Source organism: Pleurodeles waltl, chromosome 12 (genome assembly GCF_031143425.1).
Source record: "Pleurodeles waltl isolate 20211129_DDA chromosome 12, aPleWal1.hap1.20221129, whole genome shotgun sequence".
NCBI classification, from domain to species: Eukaryota; Metazoa; Chordata; class Amphibia; order Caudata; family Salamandridae; genus Pleurodeles; species Pleurodeles waltl.
In genome coordinates, this window is record NC_090451.1 from 641,184,493 (window position 1) to 641,209,473 (window position 24,981).

Here is a 24,981-nt window from a genome sequence, read left to right on the forward strand (position 1 = left end):
CCCCAATAGTTTTGCTCTCTCCTCTACATTGTACCTTTTTCTTCCCACAATTGGCATACTGGTCCCCCCATGTAAGTCCCTAGTATGTGGTACCTAGGTACCCAGGGCACTGGGGTTCCAGTGGATCCCTATGGGCTGCAGCAGTTATTCTGCCACCCGTAGGGAGCCCATGCAAAGGGTTCTGCAGGCCTACCATTGCAGCCTGCGAGAAACGGGTGCATGCACCCATTTTCACTACAGATCACTACAGACCAGGCACACCTTTAGTAGGCCCTCTAAGCCCAAAAGGTAGGGTGCAGGTACCTGTGAGTGAGGGCACCCCTTTTTTAGCAGAGGTGCCCCATAAACTCCAGATCCACTTTCCTGGACTTTGTGAGTGCAGGGAAACCATTTTACATGTGGACTGGACATAGGTCCCTACCTATGTCCAGCTACATAATGGTAACTCCAAACCTGGGCTTGTTTGGTATCAAACATGTCGGAATCATACCCCAATACTGTTGCAAGTATTTAAAATATGATTCCATGCACTCTGGGGGCTCCTTAGAGGACCCCCAGCATTGCTACCACCAGTCTTACAGGGTTTTCCAGGCAGCCCAGCTGCCGCCACCCCTCAGACATATTTCAGCCCTCCTGCTGCTTGATTTGATCAAACCCAGGAAGGCAGAACAAAGGCTTTCCTTTGGGAGAGGGAGGAATACCCTCTCCCTTTAGAAATAGGTGTGACTGACTTGGGAGAGGTAGTCTCCCCAAGCCACTGGTTTGCTTTGAAGGGCACATGTGGTGCCCTCCGTGCATAAACCAGTCCACACCAGTTCAGGGACCCCCAGTGCCTTCTCTGGCGTGAAACTGGACAGTGGAAAGGTGAGTGACCACTCCCCTGTCCATAATAGCCCCAAGGGGGTTGGCAGAGAACTCTGGGAGCATCTGAGTGGCCAGGCCAGGCAGGTGACGTCAGAGCCCCCTCCTGATAGGTGCTTACCTGGTTAGGGGACCAATTCCCTTTCAGGGCTATTTAGGGTCTCTCTCTTGGGTGGTTCCTCATATTCAGCTTGCAAGATTCCAGTGGGATTCATGGCAACCTCTGTGTCGACTTCTGGCCTTCGAAACTGCAACTGGAACCTCCAGGACCCAACAAGCTGCTTCCAAGAAGAAAGGACTCTTCAGCAACATTGTTTCCATGGCTCCTGCCAGCTTTGCAACATTTTCCTCGCTGTGCATCCCCAGAAGGCTGCACAAGAAGAAGTAGGAATCTCCCTTGGAGTGAAGAAGTCACTTCCCTGCATCCGCAGGCACCTATGACAAGCGACGACTGGCTGTGAGGATCCCCTCTCCTGCTGAGCTGCCTGGATTCTGCATCATGCGTGGTGGTCTGGAGTAGCCCTCTTAGTCCTCTCTACCAGCTGTCCAACATTGGTGGAGGTAAGCCTTTGCCTTCCCACCCAGGGTAGTACCCCTGTGCATCACATCTCTTGCAGCTGCAAAGGCTTGCTTGCATCTCCTCCAAGGGATCTTCAAAAAAAGAACGTCCGTTACAGTCTTGAGACAACTGTTGGATGTGCGAGTACTGCCATTTCGGCAGCTGTAATGAAAAAGGAAGAGTGGGAGCCCACTGATTTCGCCAATATAAAATTGTTCGTGAATGTGTTTGGTGCTGGCGTTTGTCCCGCTACCCCACAGTTGGGGACACCCTTGGTATGGTAATACCAATTCAAGGAGGAATAACAGTGAATAGACACGTGATAGAGTCTCAACATTGCAGAATATGACAACTCTGGCTGTATAAGGTACCTTGACCAAAAGGGGATGCTTGAGGGGATTTTCCCTCTGCGGAAGCAAATGACAGGAATTCTATCAGCCCCTAGGCTCCAAAAAATAGATACTATATAAATATTATATTTGTCCCTGGGATTACTCTATTCATGTCAACTATCTGTGCCCTGAAGAAGGTTAGTGACCCAGACAGGCCACTTTTCACCAAAACGTACGTCGGCACTACTATGTAGGACAAGGACTTTTCACTTGATATGTATTGTCATTTATACTTAGGACAAGGACAGTGCATTGGACTAAAAAATGTTTCCCCTAAATATAAGGATGTGAAGAAGGACTCACATAAAAAAAGGAGATTCATATAAAAGAAGCTCTGATTGAAGAAACAATACAATAGAAATAATGGACTTCCTTATAATATAACAGCCTGTGGACTAGGAAGCTGGTTTATCATAACTTTGTTGGAGCATAATCGGCGAGTCCGGGTGGTCCGTCTGGGGTAGTATATATGATTTCTGTACTGTGATTTACATTGTTTTCCTTGACTATGTCTTGTCCTTGCTACATCTTTTAAATTTCTGTATGAGTGAATTCATATGATTGTGTTCACTGTTTTTAGGTTCTATAGATATTTTCCAGAGTATACAACAAAATTCTTTATCAAGAAATTGTGTTTTCAGGTTATAATTGGATTTATGAATACGTATATTAATGAATAAATGTATTTTTGATTACTGATATTAGACATATTTAAATGTATTTGGAACTTTTTGGGTTTGAGACACACACTTTTTTTTTTTTTTTTTACACTTGGGACTCCATCAGTAGGAACCCATTTTGTATTAGGGACATATTTGTAGTTTTGATTACGTTCATCTGTGCAATACAACTTTAGAGGTTATTCATCTCAATGTTGAACCGTGTCTTTGCAATGTACAGATGCTAGAATTCCTAGACGAAATGTGTACAGATGCTTGAGGAGAAAGCCCAACTATTCTACAAATGCCCAACCTCCACCCACCCTACCACCACTAAATATGGGTCTGAAACCTAGATATTTCAACTAATGGGCAAATGCAAAATATAGTCCTGGCGTCACAGGCACACAAGGCCTTTGTGTTTTATTTCTGAATCAAAATTGAAAATGTTCATCTTTGAAACCCTACGTGACTCTAGGATGTAACTCATTCCCAGATCAGATCAGCACAGTTCAACTGAATCTTAAGCATTCTTCCACCATTGGTTTCAGATACTTTTCATTGAGTTTCGCTTATTCCCTATCACTGGCCTCATACACTTTAATGGAGCATCACTCCAGCCATGTCAATGGAGCCTAACTCATTCCCCATCACTCACTTCATAAATACTGAGTTGTATTCATTCCGGTGTCACTAGACCAGCACACTTAAATGAAGTCATTCATTCCCAAATGAATGCTCTCATATACTTTAACCGAGGCTCATTCATACGTTCACGACTGTTGTTTTTTGTTTTTTTTTACAAAGAGTTATGCACATTCCACACTATTGGAAGTCTGCTGGTTCCCAAAACACTGGTCCAATATATTTTGTAGGACTTCAATTTAGGGTTTCCACTTAACTTAAATAGTTACCCGGGTTCGAATCAAAATGTATCCAGATTCGAACACAAAGTAGGTCACAATTTGACAGGAGTTCTCTCTGAATGAAACAACACTTTTTGCAGACACGACCCTCCCAGAGACCTCACACACTACAAATGAACAGAGATGTTTCCAAGCTCAAACCCAACATAGGTCCCTAAGGGCAAGTGTCCCCAACAAAAGCATATCTGGCCTAGAATCCAACAAAGGTCCCTACAGGACAGAGAGGTCGTTCTGACTCAAACATTTATCCAGAAGCGATCATAGAATTAACCTGAGTGGAACAAAACATGGGTCCCTAAGGGCAAGTGTGCATTCTGACGCAAAGGATCGGATCTGGCCTAGAACCAATGTCCGTATGGGACAGAGAGGTCGGTCTGACTCGAAAAGACATTTACTCAGGCACCATCAGATAATTATCCAGAGTGGACAGAACATGGGTCACAATGGGGCAAAATGCTCCCTCTGGCCTAACAGATCAGTCTAAAACAAAACTGTACCGATCAAACCGTGGTAACCGCAGTGTCAACGTATGCCCAGCCGCTGATCTCCGGCTATCAGTGTAGGACCTCATTCCCTTCGACGCTACACCTTTATGTCACCTCCTTTAAAAAAACGACATTACCTGCTTCACTTATATCCTAGGAGATGCTACCACGTACGCACCAGGGCTCCCGCTAACGAGCACAACTTGTGGGAACAAGGCTTTCAAAAGCAAGCGAGCAAATGGCAGGAGCGTCAAGCGGCATGAATAAATTATAATCCTTGAAAACAGAGGCCCTTTTGGCGGGTGTCGTGGAGGGTGCGGTGCCAGGCTGCAGACATGAGCAGTGGCCCCCCACACAGGATCCCAGCTCGGCTAATAAGGACTTGGTTGTCGTGCGCAGCATCCCTGCGCAACCTCTTCCGCAGGCTGCCTTTGAATTAGGCTGGCCTGGCCAGGCCGCAGGCAGCCGGGAACAAAGGCTGCCGGGGAGAGATAAAAATAGCGGCGGGAGGAAGAGACTGCGGCTCCCCGGTATCACAGCGCGCGGCGAGCTGACCTAAAAAAAGAGGACTATCCGCGCCGCCAGCACCCAGCAGCATCCTTAGCTGACAAGTGATGTGGCGCTGGCTCATCATCCCCGCTTTCATGAGCGGCCCCTATTAAAAGCCCGGCTTGCCAGGTGTCCCCTTGCTTTCTCGCACCGACAACAAGTGTTCCAGCGCCCTAGGTGGAAGGGATAGTGGGAGGTGGACGTGTCTCCTACGAGGCGGGAGCACCAGACCTGCACAAGTCCCTCGGGTGAGGGGAAATGGGATGAAAGTAGTGCCTCATTTGGAAAGAAAGAAGGTCGGGTGTGTGGGGAAGGGAGGTAGGGGGCGGGATGGCTCGTTTTACAGGGAGCCTGCTCGGTGCCGTCAAATGCAGGTGTTGCCAAAGCTGCTGTCTTGATTCTAACATAGGCCTCTTTAGACCCTCCCCCACGCCCCACACTCCTGTCGCTTTATCACACTTATTCGGGTTCTTTTATATTCCTTTCTCCCGTGGTCCTGTTTGGGTGTCTTTCCCCCCACCCCTTCCTTTTCACCTGTCTCTGGGTTGTTATGGTCAAAGTCTGATAATGAAAAGTTAGTCCCGGCCCTAAAAATGAGTGCTAATGTCCACCACCTCCTACCACCAGACCAAACCGCACACTGCATGAAAGGCAGGAGACAGGCTGGTTGGAAGGAACATATGTAAAGCCCCTGCGATTCATAAACTACCAGGTCATTCCTCCTTGAGTCAGACAGGTCATGGCTTGGTGATGCCACATAAATGATTCATTGGGCGGACCACACCACTTGAAGCACTGACCTACTTTGGGCGCCACGACACACACAGAGCCTGCAAGCAAGAAGTCAGGTGGAGAAAAGCTTGAGCTACAAGAATGGCATGTCATTTAAAGAAGGCCTAGTAATAGGTGCAGTAGATGGCATAAAGTACCCCGACTGAGCACACTGGGATAAAGATGTTGGAAAGTTGCTTTCAATGTTACATATGTTAGTAAATAACATTTTCAGTGCCAAAAGGCATCCGATTCAGGGGCACTTTAATCAGCACTTTGCACTAGTAAAAAGTCACAAAACGTGAGGTAAACCAACGCAAACTGTTGTTAAAGTACACACTTTCCAGCACAAAAATTTATTTGCACTAAACCTAGCCTGTAAAGTAATACAAACAGAGCTGTGTGCTACTCTGGACTACTTTGCGTCAAGGGGGAGTCCCAGTGGCGGTATATGGGTTCTCCCACACTACCATCTATGGTTTTTAACGTACAGCCCTCTCTACTAACAATGGCAGACAAGACCTTGCACTAAAAAATAACACCTCCTTGAGTCGTTTTAAGTGGGTTAAATATTTTATTTTCACCTAAATTTTCAAATAGTATATGTTTCCTGCACTTCAGTGATGCCTACAGTTATCACAGGTACAGACAGGTGCTATTGCTTCTAACGGCACCAATATGCAGTGGCGTCAACAGATGTGTAAATATTATTATACGTGGGGAAGCTCTTTTGTGATTTCCTAGTAGCTGAAATACATACATTAAATTCCGAAGTCAAGCTATAGTCAAGATATTTTCATGATTTGTTCAGTTCACATAGTCAAAAGTCCAGGCATAATCACCCAAATACATCAATTCAAACCTTTATGCAACATGAAAATCACATCCAACACGTGTTTCGCGGAGCCCTGCTTCCTCGTGGCTTATACATGTCTGCTCATATTCCGATCACCAGTGAAAATGACGATATAGTTAAGATTCTAGGCAATCCAATCACAATTCTTTGAACTCCCCATCCGGTCTGGTAGATACGACAGCATGCAACGATCACTTATTAATGTGACGTTAAAAGAATAACTAGTAGGAGTCTGGGTAGTAACAGCAAACAGAAGTTGCAAAATGTCATCAAGTTTGATGCACCATTGTTCAGTTTGGATTGAGATCAATGCCTAATGTTTATTACTTGGTAAGGGTAGGCATTAAATATCAAACAGAAAATGCAGACAGAGGAACTTGCATATTGTTGAACAACATAAGAATGACAATGGATCTTACAGGAGTGGTGGGAAGTGGAGCTAGTGTTATAAGGAAAAGATCTGATAGAAAAGGGGTGTCATATGTAGGTCCAACAGGGCCAGACCCATGCCAGAGTTTTAGGAAATCCACATATGATAAATGTACAAATAATTAATGTAAACTGAACTAATTTACAATGCTGATGGTTCCCCTGAAAAAGTTGCATGGGTCCAGTCCTCCTGGATTTACTACGGGGGTTCAGAAACTAAGAAAAACAAAGAGCAGGTGGGCCTTGTAGCAAAGGAAAGTTGGACATTACTGGAAGTTTTATGAGCTACTTGTAAAGCGAAATATCTTGTCAGAAGGGTGCCTCAATGCAGTACGCTTCTAGGAAGAGTGTAAGTACCCCAAGAAGGAGGCGGGCAGGTGGGTTTGGTCAGGTTCTATGGAAGAAGTATTGCTTCAGGAACTTCCTGAAACAATATTTTCTCTACTACTTCCTGGGTGTCTAGCATAGGTCCGTAAGGGGTGGATTCATAGCAGATTATCAGGACAGCCATTGGCTATGTTGATATGTTACACTGAATGTAAATGGATGTGGATATTATGAAAATCTGGCTTTTTGACTGTACTGGGCCAATGTTGGATCATTCTGATCTAGGTGTTTGACATAATGCCACTCAATTCAATAATTTCTACTATAGCCACATGCAGTTTCTCCGATGGGCCTAATTAATTTCTAGGGCAGAGCTTTACACTGCAATTTGGTGAATTGTGTCCAAGTACAGACTCCAAACTTTACATTTTGTTATACTGGGAGTGTCATCCAAATAAATGCAGAAGGACACGCAGTGATGGAAACTGAATTCATAGACTGAAGATTTCAGTTTTCATAGTGAGGGTCAATGCTATATCCCAGTACCAATGAAGCTACAAGCACAATGTTAAATGACAAAGTTTAGTTAAGTTAAGATGTTCCACATCTGCGTGCTTCATTTGTGCAGACATCTTTTGACAGTGAGGGAGTTTGGACACTTTAAACTGTGTTTATTACACTTTGATTCTATTAAATGTTTCTTGAGATATGTACATCAATGTAACAATATATGGCGACACACTCAATATATATGACTCACACTATGCATCAGAGTAATGTAATAAGTTGAACTATGTTGATGTCTTTCAATCAGAAACACGACTAAACAATATTTTCTGGAAAAAGCTTCAACTATGATTCATGATGGAAGGGGGCATTTTGTACAAGTAAACTGAACTATAGACAACCATGCTGTAAGAAACTGGCACTTGTTGCAGTTACCCCCCCCCCCCCCAAAAACACACATACATTTTGCCTGATAGTAATGCTGACTTGACTGAGAGTGTGCTGGGATCCTGCTAACCAGGCCCCAGCACCAGTGTTCTTTCCCTAAAAATGTACCATTGTTTACTCAAATGGAACACCTTTGGCACACAGATAAGTCCCTTGTAAAAGGTACCAGTGGTACCAAGGGCTCGGTGACCAGGGAGGGTCCCTAAGGGCTGCAGCATGTGTTGTGCCACCCTAAGGGACCCCTCACCAAACACATGCACACTGCCATTGCAGATTGTGTGTGTTGGTGGGGAGAAAAAGGCAAAGTCGACATGGCATCCTCCTTAGGGTGCCATGCCCACAAAACACTGCCTGTGGTATACGTAAGTCACCTCTCTAGCAGGCCTTACAGCCCTAAGGCAGGGCGCATTATACCTCAGGTTAGGACATTGCTGCATGAGCAATATGCCCCTACAGTGTCTAAGTCCATTCTTAGACATTGTAAGTGCAGTGTGGCCATATTATTAAGTATATGGTCTGGGAGTTTGTCATTACAAACTCCACAGTTTCATAATAGCTTCACTGAATACTGGGAAGTTTGGTATCATACTTCTCAGCACAATAAATCCCCACTGAGGTCAGTGTGCAATTATTTAAAAAATGCACACAGAGGGCATCTTAGAGATGCCCCCTGTATTTTACCCAACCCTGTAGTATAGGGCAGACTGGTCTGTGCCAGCCTGCCACTAACAGACAAGTTTCTGCCCCCATGGGGTGAGGGCCTTTGTATTCTCTGAGGCCAGAAACAAAGCCTGCTCTGGGTGTAGGTGCTTCCCACCTCCCCCTGCAGGAACTGTAACACCTGGCAGTGAGCCTCAAAGGCTCAGACCTTATGTTACAGTGCCCCAGGGCACTCCAGCTAGTGGAGATGCCCGTCCCACGGACAAAGCCCCACTTTTGGCAGCAAGTTCGGCAGGAAACTTAGGAAAAACAAGGAGTGACCACTTCTGCTGGGACCACCCCTTAGGTGTCCAGAGCTGAAGTGACCCCCTCCCTGCAGGAACCTCCATCTTGGTTTGGAAGACAGGGATCAATAGGGATAGGAATATGCCCCCCTCCCCAAATGGAGTGGACACAAGGAGAGTGTAGCCAGCCTCAGGGACAGTAGCTATTGGCTACTGCCCTCTGACTCCTGTAACACCCCTACATCTAGTATTTAAGGGCTTCCCTGAACCCAACTCACCTGACCTGACAAGAAGAAAAAGGACTGCTTAGCACCCTGAAAACCCCAGCAGAGAAGAAGGAAGACGACAACAGCTTTGGCCCCAGCCCTACCGGCCTGTCTCCTGCTTTAAAGAACCTGCAAAAGAACAGTGACGCGTCCAGTGGGACCAGCAACTTCTGCCCAACTCCAGAGAACTGCCCTGCACCCAAAAGGACAGCGGTCCTGTCCAAGAAAAATCAACAACCAAGGACTTTCACCTCACTCCGGATGCACAAGTCCTGACTCCTGTGTACCCGACGTCCACGGCCTGTGTCCAGGAGGTCCACCCAGCAAGAGAGGGTCCCCAGGTGATTGCGAGCAAATGCCCACCCTGGGTTGACCTCTCCACGACAATGTCTGCTGAGGGAATCCCAAAGATCCCCCTGACTGCGAAGCTTAGGAAGAAGATATCGGACGCCTTAAGACACACTGCAGCCCGCAGCCCCCAGGCCTTGGAGAAACCGACACCCAGCGCAGCGACGTTCAGCAGGCGGCCCTCCTCCCTGTCTGACCAGTGGTGTGCCCTAGACACCCCCTGGACCTCGTCTGCAGCCTCTGAGTGACCCCCGGGGTTACCTCATAGACAAGCATTTGAAGCCCGATGTCCTGTTTGCACCCTGCACCCTGCACCCGGCCCCCCCTGTGCCACTGAGGGTGTGGGTTTGGTGCCTACTTGTGGCCTCTCCAGGGTGCTTTCAATCTCCCCTGGTCTGCCCTCCAAGCTGCAGGTACTTACCTGCATGCAGGCTTGATTCCGAGTACCCCATGTCTCAATAGGAGCCCAAGTTAAAATTGCTCATCTTTGACCTCTGCACCCAGCTGGCCCAGTGTTGCTGGTGGTGGGTATTTGGGGTTAACTTGAACCCCACCCAGTGGACTTCCTAAAACCCAGAGACTGAAACTGTAAATGTTGTACTTACCTGTAAACCGAGCTAACTTTTCTTCCCCCCAGGAACTGTTTCTGAAAATTGCAGTGTGTCCATTTTTAAAGCGGATAATTGCCAATATTTCAAAAACTGTATTACTTACCGATTTCAAACAAAGTACTCTTGATACCTGTGCGAAATACGAATCTTTTAACCTCATAAGTGCAGGACTCGGCCACACTACCTCCCTGGTACGGGTGATGACCAGTGGCCGACACCAGGAAAGGGGTTAAAGAGGATTTTTTAAATTTAAATACCCATGGGATACACGTAAGAGCATCCGTGTCTCCCCTGCACCCCACCCGTCCCTTTGTGACTTCAGCACAGCACATGGCGCGCTGACGTCACAATCTGTTTTCCCCACCGGAGCAGGAAGCGGAGGTAAGGCCACTTCCTGCTCCAGTGGGGAAAAAGGGCCCAAAGGGGCCTCCCCACCATTCGGGAAGGCCTTGTTTGAAAGGGGAGTGTCTCCCCTTTCAAACGAGGCCTTCCTGAAACAGATTCCTTGCCCCGGATCACAGCAAAAGCTGCGATCCAGGGCCAGGAAACCCCACTAGACACCAGGGATTCCCCCACCTCCCCCCCCCCCCAAACAGGGGCACATATTTTAAAAATAACCACCTAAAAAATAAATATATATATATAATTTTTTTTTTTTTTGTAAAAATGAAATTGACAGGGGATCGCCAGTGAGCATGGCAACCCCCAGTGGGGGCAATTTATTTTTTAATAGTTGTATGGTTTCAGGAAACAGTACAGCTATTTAGACAGAGAGAGATCACTTTTGTCAGTGCATGTGCGGTTTCCCTGGGGGCTGCAATCGGCCCCCAGGAAAACCACACCCACATGTAAAAGTGATCTATATATATATAAATATTCGCCACCAGTTCTCCTGCAGTTGCAGCTTGCGCCTTCAAAGCAATGCACACACTTCAACTAACGTGTTTCAACTGTAGCTTTTCGGCAGCAATAAAAAAGTTAAGTAACTTGTGATTATGTTTCTGCAACAACAGGATCTGACTTTTGTCTAGTGGCAGTTTTGATACCATAAAGTAGAGCAGAAGGTTTATATGCCTACTGCAAAGATCAAATCTGTATTTTATGTAAATAGCGGAGTGGATTAGTAAAGCCAGTCATTACCTGCGCTATAATACAAATGAAATATATGTGCGAGGGGGACTATGGAGAGATGAAGCACACTTTTGCCGGGTAGTAGTGAGGGAATCCGAGGAGGAGGTCATGGGAGTGAGAGCACCAATAATGATTGTTGGACTGGGGTCCAGAGGCGCTAAAGACTGTGACGACTGGTATGTGACAAGGTGAAGTAATAGTGTGTCTTTTTTGTGTTTTCTTTTAGTGTCTTGACAGAACGTGCTGATTGAGAGCAGAAGCGAAGGTACAGTTTCTTACCTGTAACTCCAGTTCTCTCGTAGGGGTATTTCCATGATAGTCATAAGCGTAGAATAATTCCCCGCCCGCCTGCGGGGACCCCGGAGCACTTTTTCCAATATCACTTCTTAAGTGTCCCTGTTCGCCTCCCTTCAGTAAGGCCTGTCAAGACACTTAAGAATATTCCCATGCAGCCTATAGGAAGGGCTACAGTGTTCAAGCTCCTGCATTCAGATTGTCTTGGAAGTAAAAATATTAAATGTTTGTCCAATAAAACCCATTTTCCAGACCAGCTACTTACCAAAAACTCCTTTTATTTCACAAAACCCCTATAAAGGAGTGCAGAACAGTGTAGTCCATAGGCTGCCATTAGAAATGAAGAAAAGGGATACTGTGCCTTTAAGAACAGCCAGTCCTCCAGTATCCCATCATGGCTAGAGAGAGGCTGTTAACTCAGTTCTTTTTGCAGGTAGTTACTGGCTGACAATCAGAATAAACGTATCAAGACATCTAACTGCTCCCCCGGGGAGGAGGGAGGGTTGCTTATGACTATCATGGAAATACCCCTACGAGAGAACTGGAGTTACAGGTAAGAAACTATACCTTCTCTCGTAGGGGATTTCCATGTATAGTCATAAGCGTAGAATAGAATACCAAGCCCATCCCCCCAACCAGCGGAGGAGTAGTTAGAGTAAACCATTCATATGTACTCAAGCAAAAAGGTTTCTAAGCGAAGCCTGGCCTACTCGAGCATCTGCTCTAGCATCCGAATCTAAACAATAATGTTTAGTAAATGTGTAAACTGATTTCCAAGTCGCAGCTTTACAAATGTCTGCTAAAGGAACATTGCGCAATAGAGCAGTGGTAGCTGCTTTTCCTCTAGTGGAATGGGCTCTAGGCCTACCCTGTAAGGTTTTCTTAGCTAGTTGATAACACAATAAAATACAAGAGACTATCCATCTCGCTATTGATTGTTTGGAGGTGGCTAAGCCAGTTCGTACAGGTCCGTAATTAACAAACAGTTGTGTAGTTCTCCGTTCAGGAGTGGTCTTATCTAGATAAAATTTCAATACTCTCTTAACATCTAGGGAATGGAGAGTCCTCTCAGCAGGAGTGGAAGGGTTTGGAAAGAACGTGGGCAAGGCAATCGACTGGTTAATGTGGGAGTCGGATATGACCTTAGGTAGAAATTTCGGACATGTCCGTAAGACTACTTTGGAAGAATGAAATATTGTGTAAGGTTCATGAGCACAGAGGGCCTGGATTTCGCGGACCTTCATGCTGAAGTGATCGCTACCAGAAAGGCTGTCTTCCAAGTGAGGTGTTGGAGGGATGCCTTGTGTATGGGTTCAAATGTGGCCTGCATTAAACGTGAAAGGACCACATTAAGTTCCCATGGTGGTGAGGGGCGTCTAATTGGGGGAAAGACCTTCTTTAACCCTTCTAGAAAATATTTAATCACTGGGATTCTGAAGAAAGAGGTCTGTGAAGGAGTCTTTCTATAAGCAGTTAATGATGCTAAATGCACTTTAATGGAGGGAAACTGGAGGCCCGATCGTGCTAGATGCAACAAGTAAGGCAGAATAACATCTTCTTTGCAAGATGTAGGATCTATCCCTCTAGAGGAACACCAAATGCAGAATCGTTTCCACTTAAAGGAATACGCTGAACGCATAGATAGCCTCTTCGCCTCCTTTAAGATACAATCCTGTGGCAGGTTGAGATGACCATACTGGACTAGCTCAGGAGCCATGCCGCCAAATTCAAAGATGAGAGAATGGGATGCCTCAATTGTCCGCTGAACTTCGTCAGGAGGTCCGGCCTGCAGGGTAGCCTGAGATGTGGCTGGAGTGATTTCTGAAGAAGACCCGGGAACCACCACTGCCTCGGCCACTCCGGTGCAATGAGGATCATTGTGGCTGATGTCATTGACAGTTTGAGGAGGACTGCTGGGATCAGCGGAATCGATGGAAAAGCGTACAGAAATTTGTTGGACCAGTCTATCCACAGAGCATTGCCCTTCGACTGCGGGTGGTAAAATCTGGCGGCGAAGTGGCGGCATTTCCTGTTTTCTTCTGTGGCGAATAGATCGATAGAAGGTGTGCCCCACAAATGGAAAATGTCTTGAGTAACGTCTTTCAGAACTCTGCTGAGGGCATCCGCTTGACTGTTCTGAACCCCTGGCAGATGGGTAGCCACTATGTTCAATTTTCTGGCAAGGAGCCAGTGCCAAATTGTCTGGGACTCCTGAGACAGGATTCTGGATCTGGTGCCCCCTTGTTTGTTCAGATAGAACATAGTGGTGGTATTGTCCGTCTGCACCAGCAAGTTGTCTGCCGTGATTGAGGGTAGGAACGCCTTGAGAGCTATGTGTACCGCTCGTAGCTCTAGAAGATTGATGTGGTATAACGATTCCTTCTGTGTCCATCGGCCCTGAATTTGCAGGTGATCCATATGAGCTCCCCAATCGAGGAGAGAGGCATCTGTCACAATAGTCTGCGTCGGAGGCTGCGCCTGGAATGGCATCCCCTTTAGGATGTTGGATGGACAGCACCACCAGGTTAGAGATCTGAGTGCATGAGTGGAGAGGTGAATGCGATCTTCCCAGCTCCCCGAGCACTGATCCCACTGGTCCTCCAGGCATTCCTGAAGTGGACGCATGTGGAGGCGAGCATTGGGTGTCAGGTATATGCAGGATGCAATGGATCCGAGGAATGAGGAGACTGTTGGGAGACTCGTTGTCTGGAGATTCCGACACTTCCGGAGAATAGATAAGCGTCGTTCCGCCGAAGGACACACTTTTGCCTGCAGTGTGTCTATGGTAGCTCCTAAGTAATGTAGCCTCTGGACTGGTACTATCGTTGACTTTTGAAAGTTGATATGAAGACCTAACCGGTACAGAAGGTCGCAGGTCAGTTGTAAATGCCGTTTTGCTTCTGCATACGTGGATGCTTTGATCAACCAGTCGTCGAGATACGGGTAGATGAAGATCCGTTTCCTCCAGAGGTGAGCTGCCACCACTGCCATGCACTTGGAAAAGGTCCTGGGCACAGACTTGAGACCGAATGGCAGGACCGTGTACTGGAAGTGATCTTGACCTACCAAAAACCTCAGGAACTTCAGATGTTTCTTTGCAATGGGGATGTGGAAATACGCATCATGTAGATCCACTGAGCAAAGCCAATCTCCTTGCCGAATCTGAGGATATATCTGGTGTAAGGATAGCATCCTGAACTTCTCTTTTCGGATCCTTTTGTTGGCCGTTTTGAGGTCTAAAATAGGTCTGACTTCGTTTTTGTCCTTTTTTTGGATGAGAAAGTATTTTGAGTAGACACCCTTCCCCTGTTGGTTGAGGGGAACCGATTCCACTGCTCTCTTTTCGAGGAGGATGGAAACTTCCGCCTTTAGGAGATCGAGGTTTGCAGTCGTCTGCTTTGGCGGGATGGCCGGAGGTGGTCAAGAAAATCTGAGACAATATCCATTCTGCACAATGTCTAAGACCCAAGCGTCTGTTGTAATCTTTTGCCACTCTACCAGGCAATTGGTGACACTTCCCCCCACCATAGTGGATAACGAAGTTGGGGGGAGGAAATCCTCAGGGCTTTGAGGTGGTGGGCTGTCGGGTGCTCTGAGTGGACTGATGGGCTGATCGTCCCCTCTGCGCCTTACGCTGTTGCTGGTAGAGCCGCTGGTACTGCTGGTGAGGCCTCGTAGAGGCCCATTGAGGGGCTTGAACCCTCTGCGTGGTGTAGCGGCGATGAAAAGGACGGAAGGACCTGCGTTGTTCTTTAGGCTTGTCCAATCCTACTGCCTTTAATGTGTCCACCTCAGATTTCATTTGTGCCATTTCGTCGTCTGTGTGCGATCCGAATAACATGGATCCTGAAAATGGCAGATTTAAAAGTCTTTGCTTCGTATCTGGTTTTAACAACGTGAGTCGCAGCCATGAGTGGCTCCTGAGCGTTACACCATGGCAGTACGAATGTGCTGAAAGCAGCGAAGCATCTGCTGCTGCGCTTATTATTTGGTTGGAAACCATAGCGCCCTCCTTGGCAACTTCTAAAAAGTCCTCTCTGTGGTCTCTTGGGAGATGATCTGCAAACTGCAAGATGGAGTCCCACAGGGAGCGATCGTACCTGCCCAAAAGGGCTGTGGCGCTCGCCATTTTCATCGTGGACGCTGCCGAGCCACAGACCTTACGACCTGTCGAGTCCAGACACCTACTCTCCTTATCTGGAGGAGAAGTGGAGGATGGAGAAGTTGCGTGGGCCTTGCGTGCCGCCAAAATAACGACTGAGTCCGGTGGCGGATCAGAAGCAAGAAGAGCGGATCTTGCTCCGGAGGGCGATATTTCTTTTGCAGCCTGGACGGTGCAGGTCTGTCACTGCCGGTGTGAGGAAGACCTCCATAGCGGGCCCCAGGAGGCCCAGCACTAGAGATAGCAATGGCCTGGCCGCTGACCGCTGTTGAAGCGTCTCAAAAATGACCGATGTGGATGGCGTAGGAGCAGCCATCGGTATACTTAGTTTCAACGCCCCTCGGTCTAGAACCTCATGAAATGTATTAATATCATCCACCGGAGAGGACCGAAGAGGAGGAGAGTCCGACAACGTAGGTGAATAGTCTCTGGTGGAGGACCAAGAGTCTCTGTCACGCTCCCTTGAACTTGATCTACGCCTCGATCGGCGGTGTGATCTTGATCTGGAGGAGTCCCGTTCATGGCGTGAACGATGGCGCGATGAACAGCGCGGTCTAGACGGTACACTAACCGGATCTTGAGGTGCCTGGAGTGGCGTTGGTTGCGGCGCCTCCTGGCCAGTTGGCTGAGGCGGCATTGCCGGAAGCTCTGGAGGAGGGGACCGAGGCGGAGACGGACGAGAAGAAGGAGAGGAAGCCAGCAGCACTACCGAGGAAGAGCGCTCCGATGAGGAATAAATTCTCCGCCTCTTGTGACCCCTCAACGTCAACGGAGTCCTTGACGTCGATCTCCCTCTCCGTCTCGATGTAGACGCTGTGTGTGGCGACGAGCCATGTCTACGTCAACCCCGACGACGCCGATCTGCTCCTTGATGTCGTGCGTCTCGGGGTCTTCGACGTCGCACTATGCCTCGACGCTGACTGGTGGCTTCAGAATGACGTCGAACCGGACTTTGAAGGCGAACATGTCGGCGCCGTACCACCTCTCGACGTCGTCCTTCTCGACGTCGTCCGGGACCAATGTCGTCTTTGCCCTGACGAGCGCCTCTCAGACCTCCCACGACCCCTGGAGGTTGAGGTATGAGCCCTGGTGGAAGACTGACCTTCCCCTCGCTCAGAGGTCCCACTGGTTCCTTGTCTTCTTCTCTCTGCTCTCCCTTGAAGGCGAATTTTCTCTCTGTCACGCAACGTGCGCCTGGAGAACATCTTGCAGATGCTGCAGGAGGCAGGAATGTGAGATGAGGGTAGACAAATAATACAGAGCTCATGAGGGTCTGTTTTAGCCTTTTTTCTGCCACATTTAGGGCACTTGTCAAACAAGGAAGGCATTTTGTTGAAAAAAGTCTTAAAGTTCTGTCAGAAAACTTCAAAATGTAGTAGAGAAAGACAAAAGACGTAGAATGAAGCCTTTTTTCCGAACTTTTCTCTGAAATTTTGAAGGAAAAAACTAAAAAAGGTCGAGTTCAATGCTCCAGGGTCCTGTCAGCAGGTGCTGGAAAAAAGAACTAAGTTAACAGCCTCTCTCTAGGCATGATGGGATACTGGAGGACTGGCTGTTCTTAAAGGCACAGTATCCCTTTTCTTCATTTCTAATGGCAGCCTATGGACTACACTGTTCTGCACTCCTTTATAGGGGTTTTGTGAAATATAATACGTTTTTGGGAAGTAGCTGGTCTGGAAAATGGCTTTTATTTGACAAACATTTAATATTTTTACTTCCAGGACAATCTGAATGCAGGAGCTTGAACACTGTAGCCCTTCCTATAGGCTGCATGGGAATATTCTTAAGTGTCTTGACAGGCCTTACTGAAGGGAGGCGAACAGGGACACTTAAGAAGTGATATTGGAAAAAGAGCTCCGGGGTCCCCGCAGGTGGGTGGGGCATTATTGTACGCTTATGACTATACATGGAAATCCCCTACGAGAGAAGGTAAGGTGACTGACTTTTACGGTTGCAGTCATCACACACACCCACCAGCAATTTTGTGACTGTCTAAGTAGATTAGTGTTTTAGAGCAAGACCTCAGACAGTAGCAGAGATCGCGTCTCGTTGAATGATTGCTGCTCAAGCCCTAACTCGAGTTATACAGGGAGTGCAGAATTATTAGGCAAGTTGTATTTTTGAGGATTAATTTTATTATTGAACAACAACCATGTTCTCAATGAACCCAAAAAACTCATTAATATCAAAGCTGAATATTTTTGGAAGTAGTTTTTAGTTTGTTTTTAGTTTTAGCTATGTTAGGGGGATATCTGTGTGTGCAGGTGACTATTACTGTGCATAATTATTAGGCAACTTAACAAAAAAAAATATATACCCATTTCAATTATTTATTATTACCAGTGAAACCAATATAACATCTCAACATTCACAAATATACATTTCTGACATTCAAAAACAAAACAAAAACAAATCAGTGACCAATATAGCCACCTTTCTTTGCAAGGACACTCAAAAGCCTGCCATCCATGGATTCTGTCAGTGTTTTGATCTGTTCACCATCAACATTGCGTGCAGCAGCAACCACAGCCTCCCAGACACTGTTCAGAGAGGTGTACTTTTTTCCCTCCTTGTAAATCTCACATTTGATGATGGACCACAGGTTCTCAATGGGGTTCAGATCAGGTGAACAAGGAGGCCATGTCATTAGATTTCCTTCTTTTATACCCTTTCTTGCCAGCCACGCTGTGGAGTACTTGGACGCGTGTGATGGAGCATTGTCCTGCATGAAAACCATGTTTTTCTTGAAGGATGCAGACTTCTTCCTGTACCACTGCTTGAAGAAGGTGTCTTCCAGGAACTGGCAGTAGGACTGGGAGTTGAACTTGACTCCATCCTCAACCCGAAAAGGCCCCACAAGCTCATCTTTGATGATACCAGCCCAAACCAGTACTCCACCTCCACCTTGCTGGCGTCTGAGTCGGACTGGAGCTCTCTGCCCTTTACCAATCCAGCCACGGGCCCATCCATCTGGCCCATCAAGACTCACTCTCATTTCATCAGTCCATAAAACCTTAGAAAAATCAGTCTTGAGATATTTCTTGGCCCAGTCTTGACGTTTCAGCTTGTGTGTCTTGGTCAGTGGTGGTCGTCTTTCAGCCTTTCTTACCTTGGCCATGTCTCTGAGTATTGCACACCTTGTGCTTTTGGGCACTCCAGTGATGTTGCAGCTCTGAAATATGGCCAAACTGGTGGCAAGTGGCATCGTGGCAGCTGCACGCTTGACTTTTCTCAGTTCATGGGCAGTTATTTTGCGCCTTGGTTTTTCCACACGCTTCTTGCGACCCTGTTGACTATTTTGAATGAAACGCTTGATTGTTCGATGATCACGCTTCAGAAGCTTTGCAATTTTAAGAGTGCTGCATCCCTCTGCAAGATATCTCACTATTTTTGACTTTTCTGAGCCTGTCAAGTCATTCTTTTGACCCATTTTGCCAAAGGAAAGGAAGTTGCCTAATAATTATGCACACCTGATATAGGGTGTTGATGTCATTAGACCACACCCCTTCTCATTACAGAGATGCACATCACCTAATATGCTTAATTGGTAGTAGGCTTTCGCGCCTATACAGCTTGGAGTAAGACAACATGCATAAAGAGGATGATGTGGTCAAAATACTCATTTGCCTAATAATTCTGCACTCCCTGTAGAGGACAGCTCTGACGTAGGATCAGATACTGAGACAGCATCGGGGGGATACGACAATGGTGCAGACTCTGGGAGTGATTTTTCCGACAACTCCTCTTCCAGTGATTCTGAGGGAGGTGATGAGGACAGTCCTGCTGTCTCTTAGCAAGCACAGTCTGTGCAGCCGGGCAAAAGTGGGTTAGCCCACCCAGAGAGCAGGTGCATGTGATGGCAAGCACACAGAGAGTGCTCTCTTGGGAGATCCCCAATTTAGTTCAGCCCCAAATTCCACCACCCAAATCGTACTGTGGAGACATCAAAATTATCTATCACAAAACAACCTGATTTTGTAAGGCAGACACCTGCTTTTTGGTCCCGGGCTCGGCAGACATATAGGGAAACTTACCAAACCCAGACATTTCTGGAAACTAGACACCCGGGGGAGTCCAGAGAGGTGTGGCTTGTGTGGAATCCCCAAATTTGTTTTTACCCAGAATACCCTGCAAATGTGAAATGGTGAATAAAAACTCAATTTTTTCTAGCATTTCTGTCACACAAACTGCAGGAATATGCTGGGATCCACAAAATTCCGACCACCTAGTGTTTCCCACCTGTCCTGATAAAAACGCTACCCCACTTCACTGCCTGCAACCTAGTGCCTGCGTCAGGAATGGATCACCCCAGGGGCAACAGTTGCCCTCATGTAAGGGCTAACATTGACCGTTGTATGATCCATTCCTGACACGGGCACTAGGCCTACGCACACAAGTGAGGTATCATTTTTAACGGGAGACTTGGGGGAAGGTGGGTGGAAGGAAATTTGTGGTTCCTCTCTGATTCCAGAACTTTCCATCACCGAAATGTGAGGAAAAGTGTTTTTTTTGCCAGTTTTTGAGGTTTGCAAACAAGTCTGGGTAACAGAACTTGGTGAGAGCCCCACAAGTCATCCCATTCTGAATTCCCACAGATGTCTAGTTTTCAGAAATGTATAGGTTTACCAGGTTTCCCTAGGTGACGGCTGAGCTAGAGGCCAAAGACCACAGCTAGGCACTTTGCAAAAAACACGTCAGTTTTCTTTGGGAAAATGTGATGTGTCCACGTTGTGCATTGGGGAATTTCCTGTCACAGGCACTAGGCCTACCCACACAAGTGAGGTACCATTTTATCAGGAGACTTGGGGAAACACAGAATAGAAGAACAGGTGTTATAGCCCCTTGTCTTTCTCTACCCTTTTTCCTTCCAAATGTAAAACAGTGTGTAAAAAAGACGTCTATTTGAGAAATGTCCTGTAATTCACATGCTTCTCAACACCTTATCTTGTGCCAATTTTGGAAATACAAAGGTTTCCTTCATACCTATTTTTCACTCTTTATATTTCACCAAATGAATTGCTATATACCCGGTATACAAGGAAAACCCATTGCAAGATGCAGCTTATTTATTGGCTCTGGGTACCTAGGCTTCTTGATGAACCTACAAGCCCCAAATATCTGTGCAACCAGAAGAGTCCAACAGATGTAACGGTATATTGCTTTAAAAAATCTGCCATAGCTGGAAAAAGTTATAGAAGAAAATGTGGACAGAAACCTCAATTTCAATATTTTTTTATTTTAGCTGTTACTTTCTGTAGGAAAACCTTGAAGGATCTACACAAATAACCCCTTGCTGAACTCAGAATTGTGTCTACTTTTCAGAAATGTTTAGCTGTCCAGGATACAGCATTGGTTTCACATCTATTTCTGTCACTAACTGGAAGGAGGCTGAACACACAAAAAATAGTAAAAACGGGGTATGCCCCAGTAAAATGCCTAAATTGTGTTGAAAATGTGGTTTTCTGATTCAAGTCTGCTTGTTCCTGAAAGCTGGGAAGATGGAGATTTTAGCACAGCAAACCCTTTGTTGATGCAATTTTCAGGAAAAAAACACATGCTTTCTTCTGCAGCCCTTTTCCCCATTGTTCTGAAAAAAAGCAAAATTGTTGCTGTACTTTGGCTAATTTCTTGGTCTCTTCCAGGGGAACCCACAAACTCCGGGTAACTTTACAATCCATAGGATGTTGGAAAAAAAGGATGCACATTTGTCCTGGATAGCTTATGTGGACAAACGGTTATGAAGGCCTAAGCACGAACTACCCCAAATAGCCAAAAAAAAGGGCTCAGCACTGGTGTGTGTGTGTGGTTGGGGGGGTAGGGGGGGCAGCAGCTAAGGGGTTAAGGTACTTACCTGCTACTTGAATCTTGTAGTTCTAAAAATAAATTAAGAAAATATATTTTTGCTATCTAAAAACCACTGGTCTGGAGTTCAGTCATTGAGTGTGTGCTTCTTCTATTTTCTGTGTGTGTACAACAAATGCTTTACATTACCCTCTGATAAGCCTAACTGCTCTATCACATTACCACAAAAGAGAGCATTAGTATTATCTTCCTTACCCTCTGTTAAGCCTCTGGGGAACCCCTGGACTCTGTGCACACTATATCTCATTTTGATATAGTATATGCAGAGCCAGCTTCCTACACATGTGCCTTCAATGCAGGGCGAATCCGGTCCCAGAATACAGAGCGCTCAATTTTCCCAAGTCCATGCATGAGAAAGCTTACCCAGTCCAAGTGTGTATTTCACACTCATCCACACCTCTTACATGAATGTTTTGAACCACACTGGAGTAAAAGTACGTAGGGTCTTGTGGTTAAATTGTGATTTGTGGAATGAGGATTGTCAAGTTCTAATTCCAACTGGGTTTCCCCATTTCAGTGCATTGGGTAAACCTGGACAAATCATTTTAGCTCCAGGTGACTCCGTTTACCACCAAACTGAGGCTCAGTGCAGTATTGTAAGTGAAGTGAAGCACTTAAAACATGTCTAAAACCCAGCACTGTATGAAGAAATAAACACTGACCACTTAGCAGAGATCCGAGAAGAGGAGTACATACCTGTACACAAAGACAGAGGAGATGATGATTCCCAGAAGAAAGAGGCTGACCACGATGGACATGATCTCCAAAACAGTAAGGCTGACTGCAAGACACAAGGCAGGAGATAAGTGTGCAGCAGGCACCAGCAACAGAGTCCCCCTTCTAATGACAAGCAGTCTGTAACAAAGCATTATAGCACACCCAATGGATAAACAGATCTGAGCAACTCTCTGTCACACTAAACATTTCCCATAGCTGCATTTCACCTGACACATATGGGGTTCACTCTCCATCCCTTCCGGATAAGCTATTGAAACATTTAGGACCAGCTGTACTACGATAGATTTCTCCAAAAGTGGTCGTAATTTGCACACCAACTTTTTGCAACTGCTATAGTATTTTGTAAACCTAATTATGTACTAATAGGTCAGTTCACAAATTAATGAATTCCAGGTAGTTGCAATTTGACCTATCAGATATTAATGAGGTGGGTCACAAATTGCTACCCACTATGATTTTCTGCCATCACAAGTATGTGGCCTGCTGAGAACAGCACACCACCATGTCTGTTATTGCTTTTAAATACATCACTCAATTTTTTTTTTATGCAGCCCGTTTCTTTAAAGGAAAAGGTATGTTAAAAAAAAAAAAGAATCTAAGAAAAGTTTTGAAAACTATTTTAGAGTGTATTCAGTAATCCTACTCCAAATACTCCAAATAACATGTGTTTCGACCAGTCACAAAGGAAGAGGGGTTCCTAGGGGACTCCTTCCTGTTTGTGCAAAGATTACCAGTACCTCTCAGTAGCCAGTAAAATATTAATGTTTTGCAACGGAATTTCGGTCTCAAAACATTAATATGTACTATAAGGAATTGCCATTTGGAAGGGACACCCTAAACACACCCCTTCCGACAGTGATTTCTGTGTTTCCTAAACCCAGTTAGAGATTTGGTAACAGGTTACTGAATTGCTAAAATGGTTTAGTATGTTTGAAAAACAGATTTTTTGTTGCAAACCTAGTGATTTACTGTATTGTAGGATTTGCAAACCAGAAGATGCATTTGAACATCTGGACCTTAATTTGGCTAACTGTATGCAGAACATGCCTGAGGGTCACTCACTCGTCCCCCCAGGGAATTATATCACATCTTTTTTGTAATGTATATGCTCATCCCTCTGGGACAATAAACAACAGAAGATTATTACTACCCAACTCAAAGATACTCATTCAGTTCAAACACAGACCCTTGAGTGTATGCATTAGTCCACCGAGCCATCTACTGTGAATATGAGTAGTGAGTAGAAGCCATGGGCTGCTCCCTATGGGTTTATTCTATGGTGACCTGCTCAATGAGTCTCTCCAATCAATTAATGTAAGCTGCATGTACTCTATCACTTACATTTCTTCTCATCATTATACAGCTCAACGTTGTCACCTAAAACAAAAGAAGAGCACTATACTTCCTACAAAGGCCACATGGCAAACCAATACTCCTACAAATATTCATGACCCCTATGGTACAGCATGGTAACTATCAGAGCCTCATAAAGAGATATGAAGCACAATATAAATGTAATACAGGAGTACGCAATTGTTATGTTGGGTTATGTTTTTGGTGGGTATTGGAATTGCAGAACTTTGAGCAATTGCTTGATCTTTTGGCACTATGTGCAGAAACTCTGTTCTGCATATGACATTCATCCAGCATGTGTTTGGAGTCCCTTCCCAAATCACAGCTGATGTTGACAGGTGGTTTGGATAGAGGTGGGTGTCTTGTGATCATCCTACCTAACCAAAGTGCATGTTGAGTGGTAGTAGGTTGTGTGGGTGCCAGTTCAGAGTTTGGGTGCTGTTTTGTAATCCTCCAACAAACTCATATTCGCCACTGTTTGTCTGAAAAGAGATTGTATCGGATCAACCTCTGGTCAAGGGTGGATGTTTTATTAATCTTGTCACTATGCGTGGTACAGTGAGTTAGAATTCTGAAGTGCTTTTACAAGCGGTTCTAATACAGGAGGGACGGATCTTGGTTTATGGGTTGTGGTCAATCATGGTGACTGGTGTTCAGAGGTCCTTGTTGCGTTGGTAGATTTTCTAGCCTTCGGGTGTGTGGTACTCTAGTGTGTTATTTCTCTTTTGCTCGTTCCTGGTTCCTATGTTCCCAACATCCAGGCCTTATTTCCCATAATGACCCTTCAACAAAACTGCAAACACAACTACGTGGCACATGAGTGAGCAGAAGGAACCCTGCATTCTTTCAAGTATTTCTGCAAGTCTTGGGGCAAAGCTTCCAAACCAGCAAGGCACTATGGGCGATGTCCAGAGTAGTTGATAATCCTAAAGTGTCGGATGGAATGGAAAACGTGTGTTAAATGTGAAGCCCCATGGCACGATTGACTCCTTCTCCGGCCTGCCGCCGACATTCAGTTTTCGTGCCTTCCTGGGTTCGACGAAACATCATCCAAACGGCCAGGCACGGACTGAAAACTTTTAAGTCTCACCCAAAGGCAAGAGAAGTCCAGCTGTTTCTACCTCAGGAGACCACAATTTAAAATTGCAATGTTTTCCCCCACTTAAGGGCATCAGACGGGGAGTGGCGTGAAGGAGAGGAACATCCCCTCCCCCCCGCTGCATTTGACAACTTGTTCTGATGTCTTGATTTGCCAATTACATGGAGAAAGGCGCCAAGTCAGCAGGGAGTTCTTCCTCCAGATGGAAGGTCAATATGTGCTGGCTGAAGCATGTTAGCACTGGCCTCGGGCCAAGCGCCGACGGCAGATACATCTCCGGAGGTCAGCTCTGGGAACAAACTGGCAGCCTCCTCGGGCAGGAATGTACCAACGGGAACAAAGAAACAAGGGGAGCCCTCGACATCAGCTGAGCGCCGGACTGCAGCTCTCGTGACTGGAGGTCCC

General features: G+C 46.1%; 1 protein-coding gene across 1 annotated transcript in view; it reads right to left on the reverse strand.

Annotated features, from left to right (window-relative positions):
* Window positions 1–24,981, reverse strand: part of NPR1 (natriuretic peptide receptor 1) — an 806,130-nt gene that overhangs the window by 384,749 nt on the left and 396,400 nt on the right. Inside the window, exon 7 of the mRNA XM_069218195.1 lies at window positions 22,083–22,167. Coding sequence (XP_069074296.1) covers window positions 22,083–22,167 — 85 coding nt within the window. The remainder of the gene's footprint in view (window positions 1–22,082; window positions 22,168–24,981) is intronic.